Source organism: Rutidosis leptorrhynchoides, chromosome 3 (genome assembly GCF_046630445.1).
Source record: "Rutidosis leptorrhynchoides isolate AG116_Rl617_1_P2 chromosome 3, CSIRO_AGI_Rlap_v1, whole genome shotgun sequence".
Taxonomy (NCBI): domain Eukaryota; kingdom Viridiplantae; phylum Streptophyta; class Magnoliopsida; order Asterales; family Asteraceae; genus Rutidosis; species Rutidosis leptorrhynchoides.
The window spans coordinates 376,090,238-376,100,111 of record NC_092335.1 but is presented as its reverse complement, the minus strand read 5'-3'; the positions used below and the strand labels follow the sequence as shown (position 1 = coordinate 376,100,111).

Sequence of the window (9,874 nt, the reverse complement as noted above, 5' to 3'; positions counted from 1 at the left end):
GAACTAGGACGGCGGTTTGACCCTAGATGACAGCCGGCGATCGGGAATTCCTTGTTGACGGCTGTGTCTTTGAAGTTTTGCTGACTTTCTTCTTTTCTTGATATTTTTAGCCTTTACCTGTTTATTTAGTTATTTTCTCACCATAAACGTTAGTAGACCTTGTTACACGAATAATGTGTAAAAAGCACATTAAAGGCCACTTTTATGGGAGAAATTTAGAAGATACGAATAAAATTAGTAAGGGTGAGCGTAGGGTGGTTGGGGCAGTTATGGTCCACAATCACACCCATAACCATTATTGCAGCTAATTAATTTTTTTAATCATTCGGTTTTGTTAATATGGTTAAATTGGTTAACAATTACTTATAAAACGGTTAATTTGGTTAACCATTTATTGAAAACAAATTAATTTAATAAGTTTGTGCCTATACTCTAAAAATGACATTTTAATATTAGAATAAGTCATTGTCTCATACTTCTAATTTAAAATAAAAGTATATCGATGTCATTTTTACGTTTCAAATTAATACAAAAAACCATTTATTAATAGACAAAGCATAAGTTCACGTAAAGTTCTTATAATGTAGAATTCCTTCGAACTTCATTCTTCATCCATCCAAACTTAAAGTCAAAAAATTTTACACGTTGATCTACATGGTTTACTGTTCTAACAACTTGGTCATTTTTCATAAAGACGATCATAAATAAAAAATAAAAAATACTAAATGGTGTGGGTACGGTTAATTCAGCGCAGATACTTATTATTTTCATACCTGACCTATAAAGTTAGGTTAATTCAAAAGTGTTAACCAAACCAGTAGTTATCCATTCAGTTTGGTTGATTCGATGCGATTTTTTCGATTAAGATGGTTATGGTTCGGTTAATGCGGTTTTATGGTCACCCCTAATTAGATGTAATTTGGCAGTATCAATTCGTCTTAAACTTATCCCAAAAGTTCCATCATTACAAAACTTCCTCTTAAAATAAATTGTTGCATTAGTGTTATGTTAGCACTTCATTAAATTTTAGTCGAAAACATAATAAGAACCGAATTCCTGTCATCAATGATATACCTTCTAGAAAAAAAAATTGCGACCTACAATGTTACTCATAATTAATTAGGTCATGTTTGTTTTGCACTTAATTGACTTAATACAATAGAACTTAATATAACAAGTAATTAAGGAGTGTTTGTTTTTTGACTTAATAAATAAGACATGTCTTAATTATAAATTTTTTTAAAAGAATTGTGAGTTTTCATTTAAGTCCTCAATTTTAGTAACTACTATTTTAACTACACACTTATAAAGTTAATTTGGTAAATTTAATTATTCACACGGTTTTTCAGTTCAAGAAACAGACACTAGTTATTTATTTTTCACTTAATTTTTCCAGACAAATTATATATATGCATACAAAAGGACTCAACTATGTAGTAGAAGTATTAAATCAAAAAATATAATATTTGTAAAAATTGGGTTCTTCACCGTATTCGTGCCTAAAATTTGTGTAAATTAATATGAAATATATTAAAATCAATACTAAGTAAGAGCACTTCCATCGGTATCGCCCTGGGTACGCCCAACCGACCGCCCACTGGGCGCGATGGCAGCGGGCCGCCCAGGGTTCCGTCTAAGGGTCCGCCCAGCCTATCGTCTCTCATTTCGTGTTTTTTGGTCACAATTGTTGTGATGACCCGGAAATTTCTGACCAAATTTAAACTTAATCTTTAACGTTTCCGATACGATAAGCAAAGTCTATGAAGTTGAATCTCAAAATTTTAAACTATTCAAATACCCTTCGATTTTTCTCAACGATTCGCGAACAATTATATGTAAATAGATACATATATATACTATAACTTGAAAACGTAACAAAGTGTTATGAAAATGATACTGTGCATTAACCTTATTGGTTTGATTATCTGATTGATATTTAGATAAGTTAACTAAAACGTTTAAGATGAACCAGTAAAACACTAATTTGCTACAGTATTTTCGAATTGCTACAGTACCCGAAAAGCTACAGTGTTTTCGAAAATCACTATTTGCTACAGTAAAAAAAATTTTGCTGCAGTAAAACACTATTTTAAAATGAAAATGTATATATGTATATGTATATAACGAGACGATGATTTATAGAAGTAAATGACCAAAATACTCGAAAGTTTAAGATATACTTTGAGTGGTATAGTTTATGGATAATTTAAGACTATATATTGACAAGAGTACGAGTCACGAAACGTAAAATGCAAGTTTTCTAAGTGTACGAAAGGACATTCAAAAAACCGGAACCGGGACATAAGTCGCGTGATGATGTACGACTTATCGGAACAAAAATTACAAATCAACTATGCACGAGAATAAAATATAATATATAATTAATTAATTTAAATTATATATTATATATATTATTTAATTATGTCTACAAGCATTAGGACAAAACATTGTGAGCTGGAATCCCTAGCCATGCGATCGCATGGCCACAAAGGGTTAACCCCATGCGATCGCATGGGGTACTGTTTCAGGCCAAAGTACTATAAAAGCTCAATCAGGTTCTTTGTTTCCTCAATCATTTTACTCCGTATATATTTAAATTATATATTATTATTATTATTATTAATTATTAATATTAAGATTAATATTATTATTAATCTTATCATTATTAGTAGTATTAGTATTATTATTATTTATACATAAAATACTACGATGAGGTCATGAGCGTGTCACTTTCAAAATGGGTTTTCAAACGGGATAGAGCTAAGGAAATTATGGGTTATAACTATGGAAGTTATGGGTAATATTCATGGGTATTGTTTGCAAATCAAACCTAGTGTTTATCATCTCTGTTGCGTCTACGTACTTTCCTGCAATATTGAATCACAATATTGATACGTGAGTATTCATATCTTATCTTTTATATATTAATTGTGTATCCATGTCTAGTGCTTGAGTATTTACATTTATGCATGCTTGTATGCTAAATTTCGTCGTTAAACAGTTTATAATAAATCTCGAATTAAATACATATATTACTGGTAAAAGGTATATGATATACATGTTTTTGGAAAGCTGGCGAAAAATCAATGACTTTTCATTTAGATATCGAATAGTTTCGATGAACGGATTAAAATATATGATCAACTGAATTATGATTGACGTTAATTGAAATTGCTTTTGAATCTGCAATTAAGATTTAAACAACTTGTTTACGAGATTGATAAATTAGATTTTTGAATATTACCAACCGAGTAAATGAATCCTTATATAAGGTACGTCTCGTTTTGTTAAACAACTGTCAAAATTGACTTTTTGAAACAACTTTGGACTTTTGTATGTCGATCTCGAGCATTAGGATTATGATACACTATGACCTGACCTAGCTTGATAGACATTTATTGACCAACATATGTTCTCTAGGTTGAGATCTACGATTATTTGGTAATCCGAGTTTCGGTCACATTACGATGAACAACTTTATGTGCTGCTAAGGTGAGTTTCATTGCTCCCTTTTTAATTGCTTTTGCAATCTATATTTTTGGGCTGAGAATACATGCACTTTATTTTAAACGCAATGGATACAAGTACATACTAAATTCTACACTGAGTTTGAACCAAAAATCCCTTAGCTTTGGTAACTGTTAACTGCCATTTATAAGAACTGGTGGGCGCGAGTAGTAGTATATGGATCCATAGGGCTTGACATCCTCGTCTATTCCAGGTATATAAACCCTAGCCTGAACTATGAAACAGACGTATGCTATTCGAGTATATTGTACATGTTGGTTACATGTTAAACACATGGGTACTTATTATATAGACGTTAAAGCTTAGTTACCAGGGTGCTCAATCTTATAGAATAATTTAACAAACGTTTCTGGATGAAACAACTGAAATCTTGTGATCCACCTTTACATACAGATTATACGAAACAATAAAACTATGAACTCACCAACCTTTGTGTTGACACTTGTTAGCATGTTTATTCTCAGGTTTTCTAGAAGTCTTCCGCTGTTTGCTTATTTGTTAGACAAGCTATGTGCATGGAGTCTTACATGTCATATTTTTCAAGGAAACGTTGCATTCACCAAATCATCACCGTGTATCTTATTTTGACTGCATTGTCAACGGAAGTATCATTGTAAACTATTATATTACGGTGATTGTCTATATGTAGAAATCATCAGATGTCGAAAACCTTTGATTTAAATATTCATTTATGGTGTGCCTCTTCAAAAGAATGCAATGTTTACAAAACATATCATATAGAGGTCAAATACCTCGCAATGAAATCGACGAATGACGTGATCGTCCATATGGATTTGGAGCGATCGTCACAATTGTGGACGGGAAAAAAATGGTATTTTCAACTGTTTGAAAAAAAAAATCAATGGCTACTTAACGGCTATTTTTATTTTTTATTTATTTTTTTCTTTTCTTTTTCACTCTATATAAACACATTCATTTCTCAATCTTTACATTCATACATTCATCAATATTTTTCATATTCAATATCAAATTATCATCTCAAATAATCAATTTTTTTCCAAAATAAAATGAATCCAAATAACCCAAATTCCGATCCCGATCTAAATGTGGTATTAACGATCATGAATACCACTAATAATCGATCACTCGAAGCACTTGATCAATTAGATGAGTTAAGCGATAATGAAGAAGTTGAACTCGTACCAAGAGCACCTAGAAGATATTTATATAGAGATCGTGAAAGCCGCACAAAAGCTTTATGGAATGATTACTTTTTCCACACTTGTAGGTTTCCAGAAGATTATTTTCGTAGACGTTATCGAATGCGCAAAGCTTTGTTTCTCCGTATATGTCAAGGTATAATGAATTTTTCTCAAACTCCGATTCCCGAGTATTTTACTTATTTTCACCTAAGACGTGATGCTACCGGATTACTTGGCTTTAATATTGTTCAAAAAGTAACATTCGCCATACGTCAACTAGCTTATGCTGCGTCGGCCGATCTTTTTTATGAGTATTTGCATATGGGTGAACAAACCTCATATGAATGTTTAAACAAATTTTTCAAATTTGTTTTTCATTTATACGCAACCGAATATTTGAGAAAACCAAGTGCACAAGATGTGCAATGTTTGACCACTAAACATGCTCTAATACATGGGTTATCGGGGATGTTACGAAGCATCGATTGTATGCATTGGAGATTGAGATATTGTCCAGCACGTTGAAAGGGTCATTATACACGATGTAACACCGGCAATTTTTTTTTTAAACACTGCGGAAGACTTTATTAACAAACACACTATAAGTCGCGTCATTACATTAATCTGAGTAATTAAGTTTAAGTTTACACAACGGTGTTACGTTATCACAAAACATTATTTAAACAAAAGTTCACATCAGAGTAGGGTTGTCAAACATGTCTTCTGCATCAGCACCCATCCCGACAAGCAGTACGTAAACCTGCAAGGGGAGAATATGTGGGGGATTAGCGCACTGCTAAGTGAATGGAATCTATCTAACAGATATAGCTTAAGTCACACACAAGCTATATACTAACAACAACACATGCTAACTACCAACTAGCATACAATAAGACAATACGAGGATCGGCGGCTTGTACGAGCACACAACTCTTAGCTGATCGGACTTGAGTCTGCCGATAGTCCCTGCTACTCAATTCACAGTATAGTTATCCAGATGTAGGGGATGCATCGTTCACACTATACTCCACAATCAGTAGCCTATGGACCCAACCTCCCCTAGGCACGGTTGACCTCATACGGACTCTAACCTCTCCTAGGCACGGTCTCGAGTCCCCAGTCTCCCTAAGCCCGACTGGTGCCATTCACACAGTGTACACATAAATCACATACAACATCAGGCATACTATATTATTCTAACATGGCAATTTCTACACTATGCATGGTAAAAGAGTCAACCACAGTAGCATGATATGCTACTTAAACTCTATCCGGAGATAGACCCACTCACCAATTACCAGCAACTACTCAGTTATTATTTCTGAGCTTCCTCCTTGTCCTTATAACCTGAGAACAACACAAACAAAGTTAATGTACATATCCAATAAATAATATAATCATTTCATACAATTAACTAGGTCATAACACCATATATTCATAATTTTATGAGTCTACATCATGACTCCATTCAATAATGGCATACAGGTGCGTGCAAAACACGACATACACACTAAAACTCCTTTTCCGGCCTAAAAACAATTTGATCTAGTTTCTTAAAAGTTCATCATTGAAAAGTATTCTTTATTACAATTCTAACGATAGTTTATTCATCAAAAACAGAGTTACGTTTTGAAAGTTACGCCCGTTTCAATTTCATAAAAGGTACTGTAGCAAATAGTGGCACTGTAGCAAATCGGTACTGTAGCAACTCGGGTACTGTATCAAATAGTGACACTGTAGCAAATACCGACTGTAGCAAATAGTGACACTGTAGCAAATCGTACTGTAGCAAATAGTGACACTGTAGCATCTCAGGCACTGTAGCACTGTAACAAATAGTGACACTGTAGCAAATACCGAACACTGTAGCAAATAGTGACACTGTAGCAACTCGTACTGTAGCAAATAGTGACACTGTAGCACCTCAGGCACTGTAGCAACTCGGGCACTGTAGCAACTCGGTACTGTAGCAAAATACTGTAGCAACTGGTTCGAACACATTCGCTGATTTCGTGATTTTTTCCCCAAAAACTCGATTTTTTAGCGTTTTTGATCAAATTTTAAGCACATGGAAGCTACTAAACATATATACAACCTATTTCTAACATCAAATTTTAAGCACACAGAGTACTTATTTTCTTATTTAGGGAAATGAGAAGAAACATACAGAAACATACATATAAATGGGTTATAAACCCATACCCCATATCACACGGGTATTTACCAGTTATCTTATCTGATAACCTTTCGTATCTCCTTAGGCGGTCCTAACGTAGTCCAAATTAAATAAACCAACCTGTTCTGGGACCCTTGTCACAAACTGGTCACAACACAATTATAATAAAACACTAATAAAATAATTAAAATAAAAGCACTTAAGACTAAGCACAAACCCTAAGGCAAAATAGGCAACTTACAACTAGCCCGGGTTTCAGTCTGTTACAAATCCACCCCCTTAAAAAGATTCCGTCCTCGGAATCTGGTCTTGGTCAAACAAACGAGGGTAGTGTTTTCTCATCAACTCTTCCGTTTCCCACGTAAGATTAGATCCCAAACTGTGTTTCCACTCAATCAACACCATCGGAATCTCTTTCTTTCTCAGCTAGGTCACCTTTTGGTCAACCACACGGACCGGCTCTTCCACCAATTTCTTATTCAAATCAACCCTTAAATCTTCTAAAGGAAGAAGTTGTGTTTCATCGTCGACTTTACACTTACGAAGATAACACACGTTGAATATATTATGAATACCAGATAACTCTGACGGAAGATTTAACACCACAGTCTGATCATTCAACACTTCACTGATAGGAAACGGACCAATAAATCTCGGTGATAACTTACCACGTTTACCGAATCTGATAACCCCTTTCCACGGCGAAACTTGCAGATACACTCGTTCACCCACATTAAAGGTTACCGGACGTCTACGCGGATCAGCATACATTTTCTGCCTATCTCTAGCGGCTTTTAACTTTTCTCTCGCAATTGCAACTTTTTCGGCTGTCATTTGAACAATTTCGGGACCTGCAAACTGTTTCTCCCCGGCTTCTAACCAACAAGTCGGAGTTCTGCAACGGCGACCGTATAACATTTCATAGGGCGGCATCCCTATACTCGAATGATATGAATTATTATACGCGAATTCGACCAACGGCAAATGTGTATCCCACGAACCACCGTATTCTAACACACAAGCCCTTAACATATCCTCCAAAGTCTGTATTGTTCTTTCACTCTGTCTGTCTGTCTGAGGATGATAAGCTGTACTTAAATTCACACGTGTACCCAGATTCTATTGAAGACTATTCCAAAAATTTGACACAAATCTGGAATCTCTGTCTGAAACGATCGATAACGGCACACCATGACGACTAACTATTTCTTTCACATACAATTCGGCTAACTCACTTAACAAAGCTGTCTCACTAGTAACAAGAAAATGAGCACTTTTAGTTAGACGATCCACTATTACCCAAATCATATCATGTCTTTTCTGAGTTCGAGGTAATTTGGTCACAAAATCCATCGTTATATGTTCCCATTTCCACTCTGGAATCTGTAACTGACGTAACGAACCATAAGGTTTCTGATGTTCTGCCTTCACTTGAGCACATATATGACACTTTTCGACATAACGGGCGATATCTGATTTCATTGTTAGCCACCAATACACTGTTTTCAAATCATGATACATCTTATTACTACCCGAATGTACTGTCAATCTGGATTTGTGAGCTTCTGTCATGATTAAATCCCTCAAATCTCCAAGCTTAGGCACCCAAACACGATTGTTTATGGTCTTTAGTCCGCGTGAGTCATCAATTAAGTCCACTTTTCGTTTGGTAATTTGTTCAGATTTAATATGTTTGTCCTCTAAAGCACAGGCCTGAATGGTTCTTAAACTGTTAATCAAATCTGAAGTTATATTCAAACGAAGAAATTTCACATTTTCACTTGACTTTTTACGACTTAGCGCATCTGCAACCACATTTTCCTTACCCGGATGGTATTTAATTTCGCAATCGTAATCTTTGATCAACTCTTGCCATCGTCTCTGACGCATATTCAATTCTTTCTGTGAGAAGATATACTGCAAACTCTTGTGATCTGTACATATAACACAATGGGTTCCATACAAATAGTGTCTCCACAGTTTCAAAGCAAACACTACTGCAGCCATTTCAAGATCATGCACTGGATAATTCTTCTCATGAACTTTCAACTGTCGCGAGGCGTAGGCGATTACTTTATCTCTTTGCATTAATAAACAACCCAACCCGGCATATGATGCATCACAGTATACCACGAAGTCGTCTGAACCTTTTGGTAAAGCTAACACTGGTGCCTGACACAGTAGCTGTTTCAAAATCTGAAAAGCCTTTTCCTGTTCATCAGTCCATCGAAAGGCTACATCTTTACGAGTCAACTTAGTCAACAGACCCACTATTTTCGAGAAATCCTTGATAAATCTGCGATAATAACCGGCTAATCCCAGAAAACTCTTAATCTCAGTCGGAGTCTTCGGAGAATTCCAATTCATTACCGCTTCTATCTTTGTCGGATCAACTTTTATACCCTCGGTACAAATCACATGACCCAAAAACTGCACTTCACGTAACCAAAATTCACACTTTGAAAATTTTGCAAATAGTTGTTCACGTTTCAACATGTTCAAAACCTGTCTCAGATGTTCAGCATGTTCACTTTCGGTCTTTGAATACACCAGTATATCATCTATAAACACAATCACAAACTTATCTAAGAACGGGCAACACACTCTATTCATTAGATCCATGAAGATTGCTGGCGCATTCGTCAACTCAAACGGCATGACAAGAAATTCATAATGACCATACCTTGTTCTGAACGTTGTTTTCGGTATATCTGATTCAGCAACACGAACCTGATGATATCCGGATCGTAAGTCTATCTTAGAAAAGAATGAAGCACCCTGTAACTGATCGAACAAATCGTCTATTCGAGGTAACGGATACTTATTCTTCACTGTTCTTTTGTTCAATTCACGATAATCAATACACATACGCATTGACCCATCTTTCTTTTTAACAAAAAATACCGGAGCACCCCACGGTGAAGAACTCGGTCGGATAAACCCACGATCTAATAGTTCTTGAATCTCTGACATCATTTCACGGATTTCAGACGGCGCTAATCGGTAT

At 35.3% G+C, this 9,874-nt stretch overlaps 1 protein-coding gene across 1 annotated transcript; it reads left to right on the top strand.

The window, feature by feature from the left end:
- The first annotated feature begins 4,556 nt into the window (after positions 1 to 4,556).
- On the top strand, positions 4,557 to 5,216 carry LOC139901293 (uncharacterized). The gene has a single exon (XM_071884022.1). It carries the CDS (start codon positions 4,557 to 4,559, stop codon positions 5,214 to 5,216), a length of 660 nt encoding a protein of 219 aa, XP_071740123.1.
- The last annotated feature ends 4,658 nt before the right edge of the window (positions 5,217 to 9,874 follow it).

Bases quoted from the DNA above. Each gene is read 5' to 3' on its own strand.
- LOC139901293 (XM_071884022.1), top strand. From the start codon at position 4,557: ATGAATCCAAATAACCCAAATTCCGATCCCGATCTAAATGTGGTATTA.